The sequence below is a fragment of the Podarcis cretensis genome (assembly GCF_951804945.1).
Source record: "Podarcis cretensis genome assembly, chromosome: 4".
NCBI lineage: Eukaryota > Metazoa > Chordata > Lepidosauria > Squamata > Lacertidae > Podarcis > Podarcis cretensis.
In genome coordinates this window covers 22,329,140-22,354,133 of record NC_137173.1, presented here as the reverse complement: position 1 = coordinate 22,354,133, position 24,994 = coordinate 22,329,140, and the positions used below count along the sequence as shown (strand labels likewise).

At 43.9% G+C, this 24,994-nt stretch overlaps 1 protein-coding gene across 1 annotated transcript; it reads left to right on the top strand.

Annotated features, from left to right (window-relative positions):
* Nucleotides 1-14,185: 14,185 nt before the first annotated feature.
* On the top strand, nucleotides 14,186-20,527 carry LOC307215062 (vitelline membrane outer layer protein 1-like). The gene is made up of 4 exons (XM_079974225.1): nucleotides 14,186-14,332; nucleotides 14,919-15,110; nucleotides 18,000-18,103; nucleotides 20,190-20,527. Exons 2-4 carry the CDS (start codon nucleotides 14,940-14,942, stop codon nucleotides 20,476-20,478), a joined length of 564 nt encoding a protein of 187 aa, XP_079830351.1. The 5' UTR covers nucleotides 14,186-14,332; nucleotides 14,919-14,939; the 3' UTR covers nucleotides 20,479-20,527.
* Nucleotides 20,528-24,994: the final 4,467 nt, after the last annotated feature.

Genomic DNA, 24,994 nt, shown 5'->3' with positions numbered 1-24,994 from the left:
GGAACCATAGACTCAAAAAGGTTGAAAACCACAGCAGTAGACAAAGCCTACACTGCTTATTCAGGCTCAAACCAGTGAGTATGGAACAGTCAAACAGAAAACACTTGCTTTACCAACACAAACTTTGGCATTGTCGGAGTCCTGGCTTGCAGCAGCAGGTTGTTCGCAACCTCTTTTTTCTGTTCACCATCAGCTGCAGAAATCTCAAGGTAAGGTAACCACATGAGGATAATACAGCTCTCAATCATTTCCGTCTCCATTGCACTAATGGTGCAATAAATGAGTCTACATCAGGAACCTGAGTATTCTTTAGATTTCTCTCCTACTATGATGCGGGTGGCACTGTGGGTTAAACCACAGAGCCTAGGACTTGCCGATCAGAAGGTCGGCGGTTCGAATCCCCATGACAGGGTGAGCTCCCGTTGCTCGGTCCCTGCTCCTGCCAACCTAGCAGTTCAAAAGCACGCCAAAGTGCAAGTAGATAAATAGGTACCGCTCTGGCGGGAAGGTAAACGGCGTTTCCATGCGCTGTTCTGGTTCGCCAGAAGCGGTTTAGTCATGCTGGCCACATGACCCGGAAGCTGTACACTGGCTCCCTCGGCTTATCAAGTGAGATGAGCGCCGCAACCCCAGAGTTGGTCACGACTGGACTTAATGGTCCTTTACCTTTACCTATGACCTTGTAGCTTTCAGGTGAAGGGCTGCCGGAAATGTCTTATGAATTATTTTTGCCTCCAGAACAGCTACAGAAACCACTCTCAGTAATTCCCAGCTTCATAGAAGAAACCCAAGTCTCATTCAACAAAAAGTTAACATATTGTATTATCTTTCAGTAAACTATGGTGAAAAGCACAGCTAGTGAGGAGTCACAACACAATTCCACCAGCGCAGAGTGGCAGCTTGGTCTTGAGGGTTTCCTGAGTCAATCACAGAATACCTTTTGGTATCCAGCATGAGAAGTGTAGGAAAAATGGTAGCTATTTAACAGGGATTACCGTTTTTACAGTTCAGAGGTTATTTGTTCTAATAAGCTAGAAATACATGTTGCTTTATAAATAAAAACATTTCTTTTTAATTTAGCAGTTAGTTTTCTTAGAGTAGGTCTGACGAAGTTAAACCTTGCCTTCCAAGACCCACTCATTTCATGAAAGTCCATACTAATTTATCAAATGCCTTTTCTGTGTCAGCAAGGAATGGAATAGCAATTTTGCTTCTTTGTAATAGTTATACCAAGTATTCTCCTTAGTATCCTGAAGAAATCTCCCTTTAATGAAGCTGATCAGTATGCATACATTCAGACAATCCCCTTTCTAACACATTCAGCAAAAATGAATGTCAAAATCTTAGAAGAGATATTGTTATATGGTAGCCAACCAATGATAAATCTTTATTTGAGTTTGATATCAAGAGTTTTTAATTGAATTAACACTCAAACTCTATTAAAATCAAGTGGAAGATACCTGCATTCTCAGGGAATTGCTGATATTTCCAGGAGGACAAAATATCTTTTAAACTAAAAAACAACAATCCTAAGGTGATCAAACTCACCAGCAAAGAACAATAAAATGAGAACTGAAGATGCTCTGTAGGCATGAAATGTTAAGTACCTGATTGAAAATAAAATGGAAAACTGTGGAGGGTGGCTGAGATGGTTAAAATTCCTTAACAAGAGCTGCAGTTTTATTGCAACATTGCTTATATATCTTCTCTCTCTCTCTCTCTCTATATATATATATATATCAGCTACTAGTTTTTCTGGAGGGCCTCCAACACAAGAAAGTGTATGTGTTGATTTATCACAACATTGCTACCATGGTCTTCTTCCATAGTTGGGGAGACTGGGACAAGTCTCAATACTGTGACCATGAGCGCCTGGTTGCCTTTGCTTTGAGTGTGGAACCTCCCAAGGATGGGGTGGATAATACAGCAGCCAACAATGTCTACTTCAAATGTGAAAACGGGAGAGGAATGTTTGCTAATGGAATATGTTAGGGCTATTATGTCAGCGTTTGCACCTGCTTTTCTGGTGCTATATGTGGGCTGCAGACAAAAGTACAGCCTGATCAAGGAGAAGGTGATGATGCAGCACTTAATGATATTAAGTTTTACTGCTGTAGATGAAGCTTGTTCTAATAGTTTGCTGACCTGGAATTTAACCACAATTAAATGCTAAACAAATATGAGTGTGTGTCCTTTTTTTTGAGACCAGTTCCTCAATTCTAGAAAGAAGACTAACAAAAGAATAATGTGGAAGAGCAACAAGCGCATAGCCACATAGAAGCCTTCGCCCATCCAGTGGCATCCAAATACTTGGACTACAACTCCCATTAGCCATTGCTTTAAAATGAATCTGGGAGTTCCTTCTACATTGTGTGGATAAGAAACTTCCTGGATCATTTTGGACCTTTAAAAAAGTCTTTCCTGATGCATGTGTGACTGTATTTTATTTCTTCACAGCATTTGTGAATCATAGCTGTGACTTCACTCATTGGCTGAAAACACTAAATAGTGGGAGCAGACTCATGTCTTCCTTTTTGTGTTGAATGGGGACTGCACATTTTCATTCATAACTCTCATTCTACAAGGTCTAGAGACTTTGTGGTTACTTTAAAGTGGAAGCTCAGTGTCTAGGCCCAGGATAGAAGTTCCTGCTGTGTCATCCTCTTGGTGGACCTGATGCAAAAAAACGAAAACATTAAATGACAATGTCTGAATTTGTTCGTGGAGTTCTCCAGCTAAACAGTGTTTACAAAAATGCATATATTAGGGGAACGTGTGCATTCTAAAAATTATGTTTTGCTTGTGAAGACCCCTGAGACCTCCCAAGAAAGACACAAATGACACCAATATTAGTTTAAGGTTTTTGGCATAATTTTGGCCACAACTTTATTGATTACAAAATGTCAGTAAAAGTAAACACCCTGAGAGAGCCCTACTGCGGATGCAAATTCACCCCAACATTCTCGCAGGTGCTCTGGCATGGCCCTAACCCCTGAAACGGGATTGGACAAAAGCATGGTGAACACCTGGATTCCTTTAACGGAATACCCTATGCACACTGGGAGGGGCAGGTGTGAAAACCTCCCCTCCATCACACCTTGAACCAATGCCTAACTGCCACACGAATACCCACGCTCGCCACCAAAGAACTCACAACTGTAACCAACCCTTTAACCCCTCTGACACCCTGGTCAGCCAAACATCATTTCCGGCATTGGAAAGATGCACACCATCAGGCCTATACAAGGCCGCATCCGTGAAGGTAATGCCTGCATGGCGGATAACAGTGCCTCCCAGGCCCAGAACCTTCCTGGCCACAGCGCAATCCATGCACATTCTTGCCCACTCGGTGGCAGCTGGGCAGTGGCTACCGCACCATACACATCGCTGGAGCAATTGCGACATGAAACTTTTGAGTCCTGGGAAGGCAACAGCCAACACCTCCAAGTCCACCTGGATGCGGGAACTCAATCTGAGGCCATGAGAAAAAGACAAGATGGCAACCAGGGATAATATCCCTGGTTGAGTTGGTGGAGACTTTAACATCCTTAACCAAAACACCATCCTTCACTTCCAAGGCAGCACCATACCTGGCCCCAATAAAGGGGGAATTGCCCCTGCGATTCGCCCTGGCCCCAATAAAGGGCCATATTGGCCTCCACATCATCATTGGAGCTTGTGGAAGAAGTACCTGAAGACGAGGTGGTATCCTGTCCTTGCTCCTCTTGCCTCTCCGATGAGAATGGCACCTCCAGTGGCATTTTCCAGCCCTGGAAGGCACACGAGGAACTTGAAGCTCACCCTCCTCAGAGGTGGCCGCACAAGGAGCCTGGTGCGAAGACACTGCCATAATCTGTGAGGAACTAGAAATATGTAAGAGACTCGCCTCACCCACACCTCGCGTGGTAAAAAGGACACAAACACCAACTCAATGGACCTAGTGTGGGAGGCATGGGGGCCCCCAAGACAAAGAATGAGACTCCCAACCCTGGTGAGAGGGCTGGACCGAAGTGTCCAAACTCCTGGGGCACCCCTGTGTTGAAGTAGGGATGGGAATCCTATAAAATTATGACTCATTAAACAAGGCCCCAGAAGGATCAAACCCTTTGCCTTCCCCACTAGAATCATAAGGGCCAAGAGCCTCAACAATTGAAGATGAGGATGGGCCTGGGTGAGACTCAGAAGGGGCACCAAGACACTGCAAAAGGCCATTAAGTTCAGCTGAGAGGCGTGATGTGGCGCGGGGGTCACCAGCCAGAACTGAAATGATGGACTCAAGGTGCCTGGCCACCTGCTCAGGGATCAAGGGAGGCTGCGATGAGTGGAATGAGGGGGATGGCCCTCTTATTAACCTCTTAGGAGGAAGGATCACATCCTGGATTCCTTTTTGGAGGCATTATTGAAAATACGCCTGCAGGAGGCAGCCGAAGCCTTAAAGCAAAGGGGTGAAAAAGGACAAAGCACCCAGGTCCCAAGCCTACACAAAGGCTACACAAAGGCTATAAGGAAACACTGACTAGGCCGTAAAACAAAATGGTGCTCCTGCTTAAATGCTGAAGGGCCACATAAACAAGATGGCAACCAGCAAGAAGGCAGCAATCAAAATGGCGCTGACGCCAAAACGCTGGAGAGAAACCGTCCAAAATGGCGACCAACAAGAGCCAAGGCCCACTGGAGCGCTCCCGCTATACCGGGTGTGAGGGGCACGCCCTGAATGGCGATCAGCCCAATCAAAAGGCAGAAGCAATTAAGGATACTGCCAAGGCTGCCCGCATAGGATGGAAACCAGATGCTAAAACAAGAAAGGGAAAATAAAAGCTATGAAAGAAGCCACCCCAAACAACCCCAGGTTGGCTGGGGTGAATGCAGTAAGTCCCACAGGTAAGCCAAAGCTATAAAGCCAACAAATAAGGCCGCTGCAGCTTCAATGTAAACATAAGAGGAAGCTACAGGGAGATCCTAGAAAAAAACACCCCGATGAGGCAACCCCTGTCGGGTACGGGAGGGGGGAGGGGAGCGAAAGGAGCCAAATTAAAGGAATTACACTAAATAGGGGGAAGGAGAAAGAAGAGGGTAAAAATTGGATTTAAACCGACAAATGGAAGATCTCTCCATTGAAAAGGCTTCACGCTGGATACTTAGCGCTCCGACAGCTTTGGGTGATCCGATGCACGAGGCGCTAAGAGGAAGCACGACGCAACGTGTAGTGTTATATATAGGTTCCCCGACTCTTCGTTCTCAGAACCCCATTGGCCAGAATCATCCCAGCAACCGGGGGACCCAATCGGGTAGTTGTGGCTATCCAAACGTTTCCACAGTGAGATCAGTCTTGGTGATCTCACCGCAACACATGCCCTCCATGAAGAGGACCTGATTTATTGATTTTTCAAACTGAAGCAGAATTATATAACACTAACAGCAATCTCATTTTCAATGCTGTTATAAGTAAAAAGCTGTAGTATGTCATCAAATCCAGCTGGTGCCAGTGGCCTGACTTTGGATATTTCCAAGACACTCTTATGTTTTGCCTTGGTAGAGAAAACCATGTTCATGATTCAGAGGCTGTGATCTGAGCACAGCTCAAGAAGTCTTTGTCTGTTCTGCCAATACCAAAGTAGCCTATGCAGTTGTCCCACTTGTGATGACCATTCCCAGCTCTGGCATTGAAATCTCCCAGCAGGAATAGGTGGGACCCTTTGGACAGCTTGGTCCAGTTCTTTGTAGAAACGGTGCTGGGTTTTTATGTTAGAGCAAAAAAGTTAAATAAACTGAGGTAACTTATGATTTATAATGCTTCAAATTAAATTAGAAATATTTCATCTTCATTAAATAGAAAGGGTATTTGTTCAGACCCATCAATAAATCTATCAATTCATTTCCACAGAAAATTATTTTTTAGCAAAAAATAAATAAATTATCAGACAATTTCAAACATTACTTTCAGCTGTTAACTTCAAAAGTCTGTTTCAGCCATTAGTTTCACCAGTTAGATCCAGCCATTAAGTAGCTGTAGTTAGTTTCATCAGCTAGTTTTAACTATTAGTTTCATCAGTTCATTTCATCAGTTCGTTTCAACCATTAGTTTCACCAGTTAGTTCCAGCCATTAAATGGCAGTAGTTAGTTCCAACAATTAGTTTCACCAGTTAGTTCTAGTCATTAATTGGCTGTTGTTAGTTTCAGCTATTAATTTCACCAGTTAGTTTCAAGAAGTCATGGCACCATGAGGATTCAGATACAGTGGTACCTTGGTTTAAGAACAGCTTTAGATTAAGAACACTGCAATGCTGGAAGTAGGTGTTTTGGTTTGTGAACTTTGCCTTGGAAGCAGAACATGTTCCGCTTCCTGTTGAGTGTGTTCCATTTGTAAATTGAGTCCCCCACTGCTGTGGGAAAGCAAACCTTGGTTTATGAACACTTTGGTTTAAGGACAGACTTCAGGAACGGATTAAGTTTGTAAACCAAGGTGCCACTGTATTAGTTTCAGCACTTATACATTCTGGCCCTTGTTTTCAAAAAGTCGATTTCAAGGATCCTTTCCAGCAATGAATAAGTAGAGAATCCAGATCAGTTAAAGGAGAGTCAGCACCAGCTGTGGAGGGTCCATTGGCATCATGTCAATGTGCTCATCCCAACCAGCCCTGCTTGTGGCAACCATGGAAGGCGTCATCTGCTTCCTCTATTGGTTTCCAGGGACATCACTCACTACCCTCTAAAACTAACTCCTAGACTTTAAAGGTTAACAGAGTTAACACTGGTAAATAGGTTAAATATCTGGGGGTGAACATGACTGCTAAGAATGTGAATTTGTTTAAAGATAACTATGAGAAATGTTGGAGAGAAGTGAAAAAGGACTTAGAAATATGGTCAAGCCTGAAGCTTTCCTTGTTAGGCCGAATTGCTGTCATAAAAATGAATGTATTGCCAAGAATGTTGTTTTTGTTTCAATCACTGCAAATTTTGGACAAGATGGACTGTTTCAAGAAGTGGCAGAGAGACATTTCTAGATTTGTCTGGCAGGGCAAAAAGCCCAGAATAAAATTTAAAATACTAACTGATGCAAAGGAAAGAGGTGGATTTGCCCTGCCAGACCTTAAACTCTATTATGAATCAGCAGCATTTTGCTGGCTGAAAGAGTGGCTGCTTCTTGAGAACACGGACATTTTGGACCTAGAAGGGTTTTCGGGCGGCATGCATATCTGTGGTATGACAAGGTTAAAGCACACAAGGCATTTAAAAATCATATTGTCAGAAAAGCATTGTTTAATGTCTGGACAAGATATAAAGACTTACTTGAAAATAAAACCCCAAGGTGGCTATCACGTATGGAAGTGAAGGCTCTGAAAAAACTCAATATGGAGGCCAATTGGCCAAAATATTGGGAGATTCTGGAACAGGAGGGTGACAAATTGAAGTTGCAGAGTTTTGAGAAGCTTAAAGATAAAGTGCGGGATTGGCTTCATTATTTTCAAATAAGGGAGGCCTATAATTTGGATAAAAAAATTGGCTTCCAGGTGGAAAAATCAAAATTGGAAACAGAACTATTAGAACCCAAAACTAAGATATTATCAAGAATGTATAACTTGCTGTTGAAATGGAACACTCAGGATGAAACGGTAAAATCTGCTATGATTAAATGGGCACAAGATGTTGGACATAACATTATGTTTGCTGACTGGGAACAGTTGTGGACCACAGGTATGAAATTTACGGCATGTAATGCTCTAAGAGAAAATTTAATGAAAATGATATACAGGTGGTACATGACACCAGTCAAGCTTGCAAAAAATTATCATCTGCCCGATAATAAATGTTGGAAATGTAAAGAGACCGAGGGTACATTCTTTCACCTTTGGTGGACGTGCCCAAGGATTAAGGCTTTCTGGGAGATGATCTATAATGAAATGAAAAAGGTGTTTAAGTACACCTTCTTGAAGAAACCAGAGGCCTTTCTCCTGGGCATGGTCGGCCAATTGGTGCCAAAGAAGGATAGAACTTTCTTTATGTGTGCTACAGCAGCAGCAAGAATACTCATTGCAAAGTATTGGAAGACACAAGACCTACCCACCTTGGAAGAATGGCAGATAAAAGTAATGGACTATATGGAATTGGCAGAAATGACTGGCAGAATCCGAGACCAGGGAGAAGAGTTGGTGGAAGAAGATTGGAAGAAATTTAAAGCTTACCTACAGAAACACTGCAAAATTTTTGAATGTTAATGACGTTGGAATGAAACAAAGTGGTTCTAGTAATAAGGCAAAACAGGAATATGAAAAAATGGATTTGATATTAGATGAAAATTTGAAGTTATAATATGTGAGGATAAACAATTAAGGTTAAATAAAGAGGGTATGGATTTGCTGAATTAATTATTAATAGGAATACAAAAAAGGGAGGTGTGAGGAAGTCACAAAAATAAGTAAATGAGTTGTAAGATATCAGAAAGAGGGATTTATTTTTTAATTGTTTGTATTTTTCTCTTTTTATGTCTTTTTGGTCTTTTTGTATTTTTTGTGTTTTCTTTTTACTATCTTGTACTTTACTTTTTGTTGAAAATTTAATAAATATCATTTAAAAAAAAATAAAACTAACTCCTAGATCTTAAGTGGACAATAGGTGGGAGTTAAGCTGGGTGTCAATCATGGCTGCCACCCAGCCTGCCATCTTAAGTTGACTAAATTGTAATGCTTTAGACCACCGATGTATGACATCAATACATTGCATAGGTCTGTGAACTGTACCATTACATTAAGGGTAACTTAAAACAGCAGGCTGGGTGACCATCACAGGATATTTAACAACATTATTTAACACTTAGGTCCAGCTCTGAGGGCCTTCTGGTGGTTCCCTCACTGCAAGAAGTGAGATTACAGGGAACCAGGCAGAGGGCCTTCTTGGCAGTGGCGCCTGCCCTGTGGAATGCCCTCCCATCAGATGTCAAGGAAATAAACAACTATCTGACTTTAAGAAGACTTCTGAAGGCAGAGCTGTTTAGGGAAGTTTTTAATGTTTAAAGTTCTATTCTGTTTTTAATGTTCTCATAGAATCATAGAGTTGGAAGAGACCACAAGGGTCATCGAGTCCAACCCCCTGCCAAGCAGGAAACACCATCAGAGCACTCCTGACATATGGTTGTCAAGCCTCTGCTTAAAGACCCCCAAAGAAGGAGACTCCACCACACTCCTTGGCAGCAAATTCCACTGTCAAACAGCTCTTACTGTCAGGAAGTTCTTCCTCATGTTTAGGTGGAATCTTTTTTCTTGTAGTTTAGAACCATTGCTCCATGTCCGCTTCTCTGGAGCAGCAGAAAACAACCTTTCTATGTGATATCCTTTTATATATTTGAACATGGCTATCATATCACCCCTTAATCTCCTCTTCTCCAGGCTAAACATGCCCAGCTCCCTTAGCCGTTCCTCATAAGGCATCATTTCCAGGCCTTTGATCATTTTGGTTGCCCTCCTCTGGACACGTTCCAGTTTGTTAGTGTCCTTCTTGAACTGTGGTGCCCAGAACTGGACACAGTACTCCAGGTGAGGTCTGACCAGAGCAGAATACAGTGGCACTATTACTTCCCTTGATCTAGATGCTATACTCCTATTGATGCAGCCCAGAATTGCATTGGCTTTTTTAGCTGCCGCGTCACACTGTTGGCTCATGTCAAGTTTGTGGTCAACCAAGACTCCTAGATCCTTTTCACATGTACTGCTCTCAAGCCAGGTGTCACCCATCTTGTATTTGTGCCTCTCATATATTTTTTTGCCCAAGTGCAATACTTTACATTTCTCCCTGTTAAAATTCATCTTGTTTGTTTTGGCCCAGTTCTCTAATCTGTCAAGGTCGTTTTGAAGTGTGATCCTGTCCTCTGGGGTGTTAGCCACCCCTCCCAGTTTGGTGTCATCTGCAAATTTGATCAGGATGCCCTTGAGTCCATCATCCAAGTTGTTGATAAAGATGTTGAATAAGACCGGGCCCAAGACAGAACCCTGTGGCACCCCACTAGTCACTCTTCTCCAGGATGAAGAGGAACCATTGATGAGCACCCTTTGGGTTCGGTCAGTCAGCCAGTTACAAATCCACTGAGTGGTAGCATAGTCAAGTCCGCATTTTACCAGCTTCTTTACAAGAATATCATGGGGCACCTTGTCAAATGCCTTGCTGAAATCAAGGTAGGCTACATCCACTGCGTTCCCTTCATCTACCAGGCTTGTAATTCTGTCAAAAAATGAGATCAGGTTAGTCTGACATGACTTATTTTTCAGAAATCCATGCTGACTATTGGTGATCACAGTATTCCTTTCTAGGTGCTCACAGACTGTTTGCTTAATGATCTGCTCCAGAATCTTCCCTGGTATTGATGTCAGACTGACTGGGTGGTAATTATTTGGGTCCTCTCTTTTCCCCTTTTTGAAAATAGGGGCAACATTTGCCCTCCTCCAGTCTGCCGGGACTTCGCCTGTTCTCCAGGAATTCTCAAAGATGACTGCCAGTGGTTCTGAGATCACATCTGCCAGTTCTTTTAATACTCTTGGATGCAGTTCATCTGGCCCTGGAGACTTGAATACATCTAAACTAGCCAAGTATTCTTGTACTATCTCCTTAGTTATTCTGGGCTGTGTTTCCTCTGCTGAATCATTTGCTCCAAATTCTTCAGGTCGGGCATTGTTTTCTTTATCGGAGAAGACTGAGGCAAAGAAGGCATTGAGGAGTTCAGCCCTTTCTGTGTCCCCCGCTTGCATTTCACCATCTTCTCCTCTGAGTGACCCCACTGTTTCTTTGTTCTTCCTTTTGCTACGGACATACCCATAAAAGCCTTTTTTGTTGCTTTTAACCTCTCTAGCAAGCCTGAGTTCATTCTGTGCTTTAGCTTTTCTGACTTTGTGTCTTCACTTGCTGGCTATTTGTTTGAATTCCTCTTTGGTGGTTTCCCCCCTTTTCCATTTTTTGTACAAATCCTTTTTAAATCTTAACTCAGTTAAAAGTTCTTTAGATAGCCACCCTGGCTTCTTTAGGCACCTTCCATGTTTCCGTCTCATTGGTATCTGTTGAAAGCTGCCCAGATTGGCTGGGGAAGTAAGTAGTATTAGTAGTGGTAGTAGTAATAATAATAATAATAGAAGTAGTAGTAGTAATCATCATCATCATCATCATCCCTGGGTTCCAGTATTATGGGAGAACTACGTATCAAGCACAATAGAGTTTTATAAAGGCATTGTGATATTATTTTTTGATCCATTCTACAGCTCTAGGGCTCCCTGGGAAGTGTGTTTGGCACCTTCACTATAGTTTTCACCACATACTGAAGACACTCCTCTTCACGCTGGCCTGTAATACCCCAGATATATATTTTGAGGGCTCACCCTATTCCTGTGTCTGTTTAATACTGCATTTGAAATGTGCAAAACACACAACTATCTATCAAAATTTACACTTGTCTAAATTTGTTGGTGCAGTTTTCAACCAAACCTTGTTTACAATAATGCATATATTAGGGGAAAGTGGGCATTTCAAAAAAAAAATGTTTTATTCATTTTTCAAACTTATACAGAATTACATAACACTAACAAGAAATAAAACTCCCATCCTCTCCTTAAGTGTGTAATTCCCTGTAATTAAGTTACAACTTCTGTCTAGCCCTGGAGGATTTTATTCAACTTAGAGGGATGCTTATACCAATGTATAATCTTCAGTGCATTTTCCCAATTTTAATACCAGTGCTTGGTTTTTATGTTAGAGCAAAAAAAGTTAAATAAAGTTAGGTAAAGGTAAAGGTACCCCTGCCCATACGGGCCAGTCTTGACAGACTCTGGGGTTGTGCGCCCATCTCACTTAAGAGGCCAGGGGCCAGCGCTGTCCGGAGACACTTCCGGGTCACGTGGCCAGCGTGACATTGCTGCTCTGGCGAGCCAGAGCCGCACATGGAAACGCCGTTTACCTTCCCGCTGGTAAGCGGTCCCTATTTATCTACTTGCACCCAGAGGTGCTTTCGAACTGCTAGGTTGGCAGGCGCTGGGACCGAGCAGCGGGAGCGCACCCCACCGCAGGGATTCGATCCGCCGACCTTTCGATCGGCAAGTCCTAGGCGCTGAGACTTTAACCCACAGCACCACCTGCGTCCCGCCCTAAATAAAGTTAGGTAACAGTTAAATATAATATAATTTATAATGTTTCAAATAAAATAAAATATATTTTATCTTCATTAAAAAGAAAAGGGATTTGTTCAGAATCATCAATAAATCCATCAATTCATTTCCACGGAAAATTATTTTTTAGAAAAACAATGTATCAGACTATCTCGGTCATTAGTTTCAGCAGTTAGCTTTAGAAGTCTGTTTTGGCCATAAGTTTCACCAGTTAGATCCAGCCATTAAACAGCTGTAGTTAGTTTCGCCAGCTTGTTTTAACTATTAGTTTCATCAGTTCATTTCATCAGTTCGTTTCAACCATTAGTTTCACCAGTTAGTTCCAGCCATTAAATGGCTGTAGTTAGTTCCAGCCATTAGTTTCACCAGTTAGTTCCATCCATTAAGTGGCTATAGTTAGTTTCAGCTATTAATTTCATCAGTTAGTTTCAAGAAGTCATGGCACTGGGATGTTTCAGATACAGTTGTACCTTGGTTCTCAAATGCCTTGGTACTCGTACGTTTTGGCTCCTGAACATCAAAAACCTGGTTGGAAGTGTTCCAGTTTTCAAATGTTTCTTGGAAGCCGAATGCCTGCTTGAGTGTAGGAAGCTCCTGCAGCCAATTGGAAGCCACACCTTGATTTTTGAATGTTTTCAGAAGTCAAATGGACTTCCAGAACAGATTACGTTCGAGAACCAAGGTACGACTGTATTAATGTCAGTAGTTATACACTCTGTCCCTTGCTTTCAAAAAGTCAATTTCAAGGATCCATTTCAGCAATGAAGAAGTAGAGAATCCAGAGTCAATTAAAGCACAGTCAGCACCAGCTTTGGAGGGGCCATTGGCATCATATCAATGTCATATCATATCTAAAACTAACTCCTAGACCTTAAGTGGACAATTGTTGATTAGTCGTTTGGTCGTTTCTGACTCTTCATGACCCCATGGACCAGAGCACACCAGGCACTCCTGTCTTCCACTGCCTCCCGCAGTTTGCTCAAACTCATGTTTGTATCTTCAAAACACTGTCCAACCATCTTGTCCTCTGTTGTCCCCTTCTCCTTGTGCCCTCAATCTTTCTCAACATCAGGGTCTTTTCCAGGTAGTCTTCTCTTCTCATGAGGTGGCCAAAGTATTGGAGCCTCAGCTTCACGATCTGTCCTTCCAGTGAGCACTCAGGGCTGATTTCCTTAAGAATGGATAGGTTTGATCTTCTTGCAGCCCATGGGACTCTCAAGAGTCCCCTCCAGCACCATAATTCAAAAGCATCCATTCTTTGGCGATCAGCCTTCTTTATGGTCCAGCTCTCACTTCCATACATCACTACTGGGAAAACCATGGCTTTAACTACACGGACCTTTGTTGGCAAGGTGATGTCTCTGCTTTTTAAGATGCTGTCTAGGTTTGTCATCGCCTTTCTCCCAAGAAGCAGGCGTCTTTTAATTTCGTGGCTGCTGTCACCATCTGCAGTGATCGTGGAGCCCAAGAAAGTAAAGGTGAGAGATAAGCTTGGTATCTATCATGGTTGCTACCCAGCCTGCCATCTTAAGTTGCCTAGATTGTAATGCCTTAGACCACCGACGTATGACATCAATACACTGCATAGGTCTGTGAGCTGTACCATTACATTAAGGGTAATTTAAAACAGCAGGCTCGGCGACTACCACAGACTATGGCTGTACCTTGGTTCTTGAAAGCCTTGGTACTCGTCCATTTAGGTTCCCGAATGCCACAAGACTCTTCATGCTGACCTTTGACACCCCAGATATATATTTTCAGGACTCACTCTATTCCTGTGACTGTTTAATATTGCATTTTAAATTTGGCCAGGGGTTTTATGGTTGCTGTTATAATTATTTTAGTGACTTGAAGAAAGGCTTGAGCTTTACACTGTCCAGTTCTATCCAGTCATGGAGCTGCAGAGCATGGCAGGTACTGCTCAGGAGGGAAACTCCCACATCTCATGTTCCTGTTCCTGCCCACATTAATATATGCAGCTCAGCTCAGACTCTTTCCCACATAGGATAATTGACTGCAGTGAGACACTGCATGAAGCAGCTTGCTGAAGGGAGAAAGGAAAACAAGGGCTGCCTCCTGTTCATAATTATACAAGCTTAGGCAGTGGCCAGAACTGAATGAGGTAAAGCAAGAAAACAAAACAACAACAACAATAATAAATAAATTCCAGCTGTGCTGTTATTCCCAAAAGGTGAGTAGTAGTTGTTGTAGTAGCAGCAGCAGCAGCAGCAGCAATAATAATAATAATATTAAAATTATCATTTGCAGGGTCTTTTCTGTGCTGGCTCCACCCAAGGGTGACTGACCTTCAGGCATCTTGAAAGGCATTCAAGACTCACATGGTGTGATTGGGCTTCTCACTCATGCGATGAAAGTTGGATTGTGGAGTCTTTTTATTTTTATTTTTGTGACTCTATTCTGTTCTAGGTTTTAGTAATTAACTTTAAGGTTTTTATTGTTGTGAGTCACTTTGGATAAACTGTTCTTAACAATGTTTAGGAATTCCTGAGAAGCAATAATAATTACTCAGGGGTTAGGTAAAACCCATCCATTATTGTTCTACCATTCACTTTTTCTAAAAGCGTTTCCTGCTTGCCTAGTGAATTTTGTCCTGGTCCCAGCCCAAATAACTCCTGGGTTTCTCATAGGAATCAAACTATGATTAGAAAAGCCAAAAGCAGCCAAAAGCAACCACATATTGTGCAAAACAGGATTCAGGGATTTAGGGTTCAACATTCTCATGGCTATTATTTTCCCACTTGTGCTTTTGTTGCTAGATCTGCGGTGAGCTACCTTCCATGGCCCTCTTTATAGGTACTGCGCTCTTCTTGATCTTCTCCAGCTGCCTCTCAGATGCACAACTCCGAAAGGCTAACAAAGAACTCTCAGTGCCAAATGGATCGCCATGGGGTGAATGGGGACCCATAGAATTCTGTCGCCAAGGACATGCAAAAGGATTCAAATTGAAGGTAGATACCTCCTTGTGTCCTCCTTTTCAGGCACCTTGGTGCCAAGTAGCTGTGACAATAAGCATCAACAGACAGAGTCCTGGGGCTGCTCTGCTCACCTGACCTTCCATCTGTAATGGTTGGGTCTCTTCCAGAGAAGCGAGACAACTCTGGCAGTAATTAACTCAGGTTTATTGCCCAAAACAGACAAATCACTCTGGACCTCAGTCACTCAGCGTCTGCTTCCAAATTAGCTGTTGCTGAGTCTGAGTTCTGCCCATTCCTCTTTCCTCATTTCAAGCCCCCATTTCGCTTCCTTTCCTGTTCATGCCTCTCATTAATTCTTCTGAGCCTATGCGTCATGGGATGCGCCTCCCTGTGAGTCTGAACTTAAACTCTGTCTTCTCCCTTGAACTCCCCCCTTCCTTCTACTTGTTCTCGGAGCTCAGGCTTCTACTGCAACGAGGCTGCTCCTCCCTCGTTCTGCATTCCTGTCTAATTACCTCCTCCTGTCTCTCCATGCTCTCTCCCTCTCTCAGCAATGGGACGCAGCTGACACCATCTGACTAAGTTGCTTGGTGGTGAGGTCATTATGAGGCAAATGTGCTGGTGGCACACCTAAGGCCTTCAGCTTCTGTGGTTCTTCTTCATGTGCCTTCTCCGCAAGAGGCCCAGGGAAACTGGCCTTTTATGTGGTGGCTCCTCACCTGTGGAATGTTCTCCCCAGAGAGGCTTGCCTGGCACCACCATTACATATATTTGGGTCCATTGCAAAAGCATTCCTCTTCTCTGTCCTTTGGCTAATTAAACTGTTAGGGGAACTGTTTTTGTTTCTTATTATGGCATACATTTTTGTTTTTTTTATATTGTAATCCACCCTGTGATCTTCTAGTTCATCTTCAAGATCATTCTCTTACATGTGTTATTTACACTTTGGACCCTTTGTGCATTTAAGCTTAAATATCATCATTTTGAGGGGAAAGAAATCAAATGATTTGCATTCTGCTGTGTGTGGAATGATGGTCCCTTAGTCTTCTTAAGTAAAATTTATGCTTTTTTTTAAAGATTTTTTTTTATTAACCGACCAATCACATCAAATCAAACCAAATTACATAAATTCCAAATTACACAGCCGAATTTCAAATTTTTGTTGGGGGTACCCATATTTCAAGTTCCGAAGGAGATCCAATCAACTTCTTGCTTCTTAAAAAGGTAAAGGTAAAGGTACCCCTGCCCGTACGGGCCAGTCTTGACAGACTCTGGGGTTGTGCGCCCATCTCACTTAAGAGGCCAGGGGCCAGCGCTGTCCGGAGACACTTCCGGGTCACGTGGCCAGCGTGACATCGCTGCTCTGGCCAGAGCCAGAGCCAGAGCCGCACACGGAAACGCCGTTTACCTTCCCGCTGGTAAGCGGTCCCTATTTATCTACTTGCACCCGGAGGTGCTTTCGAACTGCTAGGTTGGCAGGCGCTGGGACCGAGCAGCGGGAGCGCACCCCGCCGCAGGGATTCGAACCGCCGACCTTTCGATCGGCAAGCCCTAGGCGCTGAGGCTTTAACCCACAGCGCCACCTGCGTTCTTGCTTTTTACTGCTGTTTTAATGTCCACAAATCTAACCTTATGATGTTCACAGTACTATCCAGTCCTTTCTTATTGTTTTTCCACATCTCTTGTTGTTATTTTCATATATTTTTCCTTTCTCTTTGTGACCTCTGATAGTCTCCACAAGCTGGTTAGAACAGTTTGTAATCCTGCATGGATATATATTTTTTTTATCCAGTAGCCATATCCAGACGTTTTCTATATAACATCACTTCCATACATCAAAACAGTCTTAGTGTCATTAATCTTCACCAATCTGCCTCCTTTCTCAAAACCTCTGAGGAGATTCACCAGGAATGCAGTCTGCAAATAAGTCTGTTCCTCCTCCCGGCTATAAATCCTTTGGCAAGATGGCGACTCCGAATTAATTGCTGCGCCATTCCAAAAGCTCTTATTGCTTCTCGATCTCCATAAAGCATACTTTTGGTTAAAGTTTATCTCCACACAGACCTTAATCATCCTGCTTGGGTCAGTTCAACCGACGATTCTAATGAGGAGGGGTTCTTGTAAATCACATAGAAGGAAAGTAAAAAAAGGTCCCCCCCCTTCAGTCCTGTTGTCAACATACCCAGCCTTTGGTGTATCTTCATCGTAAAATATTCCTGTTTCTCCAACCCGTCGTCTTCTTTTGCAGAGGTCACTTAAATTAGCAGACTTCACTCCCCTTCTTCACTTGAAATATGTGCATTTGCTTCTTTTGTAATTAATTATTCCAAATTGCGGCAGCTAGTGCGCGATCAGAGACAGCGTCCAGGAGGGCCGAGGTCCACACGGGGGCATTCTGCCTAGGGCCCTCACCCCCTTCTTTCGAATTAGGGGGTGATTTATGGGCACAGCAGGCAAGGGCAGTGTTCCTCATTTCCTTGGAGCAACAAGGGAGGCTGCCTACTCCCATAACAGCCTCTTAATTACCCCGTGTGGGTCGGAGAGATGGTATTGTCGGCCATCTTCCAGTGCGCCCCTAGTGGCCCCCCCAAGTAAAATTTATGCTTCAACACAACTGGTTTGTGACATTTTGGAGGCTGAAATGTTTTTTTGCCAAGGAATACTTGCCAAGGAACATTTGGACAAACTTGAATTGAACTGTGAACTGAAATAGTTCATTTTGTAAAGGGGCAAACTTGAACTGGAGTTAGTTCCTTTTGGGGCATGTCAAACGAGATCCTTTTCAAATCAAACCATCCAAGTTCTGTACAATACTGTCAAATTCAGCCTGCCAATCTAGTGTGTGTGAAATTCCTCCTGAAGATGCTGTGCTTTGCTCTTAAATGTGGTCCTATTGCAACCACAGCTTTTCTTTTCCCCCAGGTACAGCCATGGACACCAGAATCACCCTTTAGAGATGATACATCTCTGAATGGCATCCGCCTCATTTGCACGGATGGTTCAGAAATTCAATCTGCTGTTGGACCGTGAGTAGCTTTAAATATTCCATTCCTTGGCTTTGTTTTAGAAAGAAGTATGGAACCTAATCTGGCAAGTTCTTGCCTTTTCCCTGAGTTCTTGAGGAGGATACATCTTGAATTATGGTGACTTATTCATGGGCTGCCAAACCTGAGTGCATCAACAACACAACAGGGAGGGTTGTGATAAAATAGCGAAATGCAATGTAGCAAAAGATAGTATTACTAGGGCAACTGTTACACAGCTGGAAATCTAAACAACCATGAAAGTAACAGGAGTAATTTTTTTCTTAATGAACATTTATATATTTGAATCTTTATAGCAGAAGAATCCACTCATAAATCAACAGTTGCTCAACATTTGGATGTAGTTCCAGTATACATCACATTTCCTTCCCAAGGAATTAATCATCGAGCTAACAAAATTAAATAAAACAAAATTCCAGTCTACATCTGTTTCCATATGAGGTGAATAAAATGTGAAGAGAATGCATACATGCAACATTACCTGTGTAACAAAATGTAGGCCGTATTAGATTGGAACAAGGGTAAAAAATGACAAAATAACTCATCTAATGACAGAAGGATATAAAATTCATACCACCCACCGTTGCTGATATGAAAAGTCTTATAAAATGCACCTGACCCTGTGTGCATATTTCCTGAAGGAAGAACAGAAAAGAGGCACACTGCCTTCTGTTTGTTAGCCTTCCTTAAGGAATATGAATAGGCCTCACAAATATAAAGGTAAAGTAAGGACCAGCCACAAACTCAGCTGAACACAATTAAATATATCCTGCAAATTCTATTGTTGAATTCTAACCATATGGGTCCAGTGTATTCAGTTTATAAATATACCTCCATTCCATTTGTGAAAGCTTCCTGGTCCTGAGTGCAGGCACGATGAGACAACTGGGAAGTCCACCTTTTCTAAGGCAGGCTTCTTCAGGCTCATGTGCTCCTGATCTTTTGGACTACAATTCCCATAAGCACAGGACAACACATGGAGGTAACAGGAGCTTTAGTCCACCACATCAGGAAGACACCAGGTAGAGGGAAGCTGGTCTAAAGCACTGATGAGCTGACATTTTGATCTGGAAACCAAGCCTTATGAGCAATAGTTGAAGGAGCTAGGTATGTTTAGGCTGGAAAAGAGGAGGCTTAGAGGAGATATGATAGACATCTTCAAATATCTCAAGGGCTGTTACAAGGAAGAAGGAACAAGCTTGTTTTTTCCTGATTTGGAGGGTACCTCTTGAGCCAATGGTTTCAAGTTACACAAAAGGAGATTCTGACTAAACATATGGAAAAACTTTCTGACAGTAAGATTTATTCGACAGTGGAACGCTCTCTCTTGGGAGGTTGTGGACTCTCCTTCCTTGGAGGTTTTTAAGCAGAGGTTGGTTGGCCATCTGCCTTGGTTGCTATAGCTGAGATGCCTGCATTTCAGGGGGCTAGGCTAGACCCTTTGGATCCCTTCCAACTCTACAATTTGATGATTCTCTCTTGGAGCACTAAGATATTCTCTATTTTCCCAAGGGACAGCAAAGAGGCAACCAGTAGAAGAGAAAGCTAGATAGAGTAGCCAAAAGGGATTAAAGAATTAATTTCCATGCAGTTTCCACCTGCCCCAACCCACACATCTGGGTTCCCCCGTCACAGAGCCAGTTATTGTAAGATGCATTTCAGATCAGTATTTAGCAAGGGAGCTTGGAGAGGTCTCCTCTGTTTCCTTATTTCTTATCCAGGTGATAACATGTATTGGGATTTGCTTTTTTAAAACCTTAATTTTTAAAAAACAAAAACAAAATAACAATAGAAATAAAAATGTGTACCCCACCACCAAGACTATTCTTTATCAAAATTATCCAACTTTCCAAAAACTTAACAGTTCTTGAGATGGTTTGACCCCTTTTTTGTTATAACAATACAAATTCCACCAATACCTTCTATCTTTCCTCAAAGTCAAAGCTCCCAGGATTCTTTGGGGGAAGCCATATGCTTCAAATGTGTGTTGAATGGGCATTGAATGTATGGTGAAGATGTGACTTGAGCAAACATTTCTTCAGAGTATTAACACCACTATCTTTGTCAGGTATGGAACATGGTCAAAGGCTGAGATTTGTCCAGAAGGCCGTCTAATTTCATATTCTCTGAGAGTACTAGAATATCAAAACATCAAGGATGACACAGCAGCTGACAATATCAGATTCAGCTGTGAAAATGCGGGTGTCCTGACAGGCCGTTCAACTGACTGGGGTACGTATGGTCCATGGAGTCAACAATGTACTAAGGGTGCCATATGTGGAATGGTGACAAGAATTGACAGAGGAACAACCGACAACACAGGACTTAACGATGTGCTCTTCTACTGCTGCGACTGAACCATGTGGGTTTCACACAATAGCTCAGTTCCCTGTGCCCCAGTGGCTCCATGATGTGAAACTTAATAATAAATGTATCCCCAGTGAAGAGTTCTGGGTGTCTTTTTTTGATGCACTGTGCCTTAAATCTTCATGTATGGCTTGTTAACAAAGCCATTTAAATCTTGGTAACACTTTATTGAGGAAGTGGAACACAACGGTGTTTAACTTGAGGAGAAAGCAACAGAGAGGCTTTTGTCTTTTTTAGGTCAGGCACCGGACATAGCAGGAAGGCTATCAACTATACATAACAGGGGGGAACTCCCTCAGATCTACACTGCCAGTCAGAGCGCTCGCTACCTCAGTGAGCGTCGTGCCACTTTGCTTGGTTGTTAAGCAAAACCTCAGCCACCTGTTCTGCTGACTTACTAATAACAGAATGAATGCTAAAGTCACACAGAGAACAATCTCTGCTGTGGCAATTCCATCATGGCTGCTGGATAGGAGGCCAACCATAGGATTGGAGAGAGGACAGAGAAGGATGAATGGTCACAGAAGAATGTAAGAAGAGGCCCCCTGGATTGTACGAAAAGTCTATCTGGTCAAGCATCCTGTTTCTCAGAGTGGCTTCTCAGATGCCATTTGAAGCCCAGAAACTGGCAGTGAGTGCACAGTCCCACTGTTCTTCCATGGCAGCTGATGTTCTGATAGGGCTGTCATACTGTACGTCCATAATTTCCCTGACTTAGCTGGGATTCGTCCATTGAAAATGGCATCCAGGGGGCAGGATTTTCTAAAAGCAGACTGTCACTTTTTAAAATGCTTACACTGCTTATTTAGTCCTTAAGCAGTGAGTATGGAACATTCTAGCGGAAAACACTTGCTTTACCAACACAAATGTTGGCATTATGGGAGTCCTAGCTTGCAGCAGCAGGTTGTTCGCAACCTCTTTTTTTCTGTTCACCATCAGCTGCAGAAACCTCAAGGTACTGAACCACATGAGGATAATACAGCTCTCAACCATTTCTGTCTCCATTGCACTAATGGTGCAATAATTGAATCTACATCGGGACCATGAGTATTCTTTAGATTTCTCTCTTTCTATGACCTTGTAGTTTTCAGGTGAAGGGCTGCCTGAAATGTGTTTTTGCTTCCAAAACAGTTACAGAAGCCACTCTTGGTAATTCCCAGCTTCATAGAAGGAACCCAAGTCTCCTTCAACAAACATATTGTATAATCTTCCAGCAAACTATTGCAAAAAGCACAGCTAGTGAGGAATCACAACACAATTCCACCAGTGCAGAATGGCAGCTTGGTGTTGATGTAGGCTAAGAAATCATTTTTGCCTCCCAAAAAGCTATAGAAATCCTCTAGGTGATTTCAGGTTTCAATTACAACTTCATAGGAGGAACCCAAGTCTCATGCAAGAAACAGTTAAGAAACATATAGTATATTAGTATATATAGTATAGTATATTTTTCTATTACAAAAACAAAGCACAGCTAGTGAGGAGTCACAACACAATTCCACCAGCGCAGAGTGGCAGCTTGGTCTTGAGGGTTTCCTGAGTCAATCACAGAATACCTTTTGGTATCCAGCATGAGAAGTGTAGGAAAAATGGTAGCTACTTAACAGGGATTACCGTTTTGACAGTCCAGAGGTAATTCGTTCTAGTAAGCTGTATATACATATTGTGATATAAATAAAAACATGTTTTGCTTTTTAAAAAATAGCAGTTAGTTTTCTTAGAGTAGGTCTGACGAAGTTAAACCTTGCCTTCCAAGACCCACACATATCAGACACATTCATTTCATGAAAGTCCATTCTAATTCATCAAATGCCTTTTCAGTGTCAGCAAGGAATAGCAATTTTGTTTCTGTGCAATAGTTATACCAACAATTCTCCTTAGTATCCTGAAGAAATCTCCCTGTAATGAAGCTGATCAGTATGCATACATTCAGACTGTTATGTACTGAGTCAAATAGGATCCAAACTGCAGCAGTCTGATTGGTCCTAGAACAATAGGATCCAAAAGGCAGCAGTCTGATTGGTCCTAGAACAATAGGATTCAGAATGCAGCAGTCTGATTGGTCCTAGAACAATGCAGCAGTATGATTGGTTGGCAGGAACCACCCAGTCATGCTCCAGATTGAAGTGAATCCACAACCTGATTGGCTTACAGTAGAATTCCGGAATTAGCCAATCATGTGCAGCCCATTGTGTAAATAATGTATATAAAGCAGATACTTTGAGGGGACATCCATTCCTCCTCACCACTATGAGCTGAATAAAGAGCATGAAATCACTTTGCGACTCTGAGCATATTTCACTGGCGACGAAGGTGGGATCCCGCTGAGCTGACTGCCACACACAGCACCGCAGCACCGCCACCTGCCGCACCGCTGCCTCGCACCGTGTATCCAGGCTTCAGCTCCGGGACACAAGGAACTCAGAATGGCAACCGACAGCAGCTTCTCGCCGTTCAACCCAGCATCCGGAGACTGGGAAGCGTACGCCTCCCGTTTCACCTTCCTCCTAGAAGCCAAAGGGGTCACCGATGAAGAAGACGCCAAGAAGAGGGCAATATTCTTCAGCGTTTGCGGAGAGGAGACATTTGAAATCGCCCGGGCTCTCCTTGCGCCTGAAGACGTTGCTACTGTTCCATACAAAACAATAATGGAACAGCTGAAGGGGCACTTTTCGCCACAGCCCTCAGTGGTGGCTCGTCGAAATGCCTTCTATGCAAAGCGGCAAGCCCCTGGGGAAACCATAACTGGGTTTGTGACCTCTCTCCGCCAAGCCGCCCGGTTCTGCAACTTCTCAGAGCTGGAGAACATGCTTCGTGACCGCCTCGTCGGTGGCCTGAGGGATGAGAAGCTGCAACGACGCCTCTACGCTAAGAAGAACCTAACGTTCCAGGTCGCTCTGGAGGAGGCCCTGGCAACGGAAGCTGCCGAGAGGTCGACGCAAGAGGCACGGCCGAGCCAGCCATCCCAACCGAGGGTCCACCACGAAGACCTCACCGACGACTCAGGATCTGACAGGGAGGAGGTGCACCGAGTACAGCAGCGCACTCAAGCAGCCCACATACCACAGCTGCCTCGACGAGAAGGAGGGAACTGCGCAAGCTGTGGTGAAAGTCACGAGAGGAGGACCTGCCGTTTCCGCAACGCAGAGTGCAGGCAGTGCAGAAAAGTGGGACACATCGCCCGGGTGTGTCGGGCTCGGCCCACCCGATGCCAGGCATCAGATGACCAATCCAAGAACCCCAGGTCCCGGGGCCCAACGCACCAAGGCAACTCGACGGAGCTCACGGACTTCCAGGTATACCAGTTGCCCCACCCCAACGTAGAAAAAATTTATGTAGAGGTACAGATAGAGGGGGCCCCATGCCGCATGGAGCTTGACACGGGTTCAACTCTATCCATAATCTCGGCAAGGACCTTAAGGAAACTGTGTCCTACTGGGGGTCCCAAACTCAGGCCGGCCCCATTCACCCTCCGGGACTTCCAGAAACGTAAGGTCCCCACAATGGGGGTGGGGACCTTCAGGGTGCAATACCGAGGGCGGACGCGGCAACTGGACTTACTTGTGGTCAAGGGCCCCTACATTAGCCTACTGGGATTGTCATGGTTTGGACCACTGGGGCTAGCTGTCACCGGGGTGAACCACACTAGCTTACAAGTGGACGTGGACGCCATATGCAAGGAATTTCCGGGGGTTTTCGATGGGAAATTGGGACAGTATACGGGCCCCCCCATTGCTCTACAGCTTGACCCCGCAGTACGACCGGTCAGGCTCAAGGCCCGCCGGGTCCCGTTCGCCCTGAAACCCCGTATAGATGAGGAATTGGACCGGCTCATGGAGCAAGGAGTGCTGGAACCGGTGCCTAATGCCCCCTGGGAAACCCCAATCGTCACACCTGTCAAGCCTAATGGTTCAGTCCGCATCTGCGCAGACTACAAATGTACTATAAACAAGGCCCTCACGGCCCATGCATACCCAGTGCCAGTGGTCAGCCATGTCCTTGCCACCCTGGCTGGGTCGAAAATTTTTGGCAAGCTGGACTTGGCCCAAGCATATCAACAGCTGCCAGTAGATGAGGCCACAGCAGAGGCACAGACGATTGTGACGCACAGAGGAGCATTCAGGGTAAAGCGGCTGCAATTCGGTGTCAGCGTGGCACCAGGCATATTCCAGAATCTAATGGACTCTCTCCTTAAAGGGATTCCTGGCGTCACCCCCTTCTTCGATGATGTGTTGATTGCCGGGCCCACACCAGAGGAGTTTGAGGACCGCCTCCGCACCGTTCTGCACCGTTTCCAGACAGCAGGTCTCAAGGTGAAGCGGGAAAAATGTCTACTAGGAGTGCCCCAGGTGGACTTTCTGGGATTTATGGTGGACGCAGAAGGGGTCCACCCGACTGGGGACAAGGTACGGGCCATTTGTGATGCCCCAGCGCCCAAGAACAAGACTGAACTTCAGGCCTTCTTGGGACTATTGAACTTTTACCATTCCTTCCTTCCCCACAAGGCGG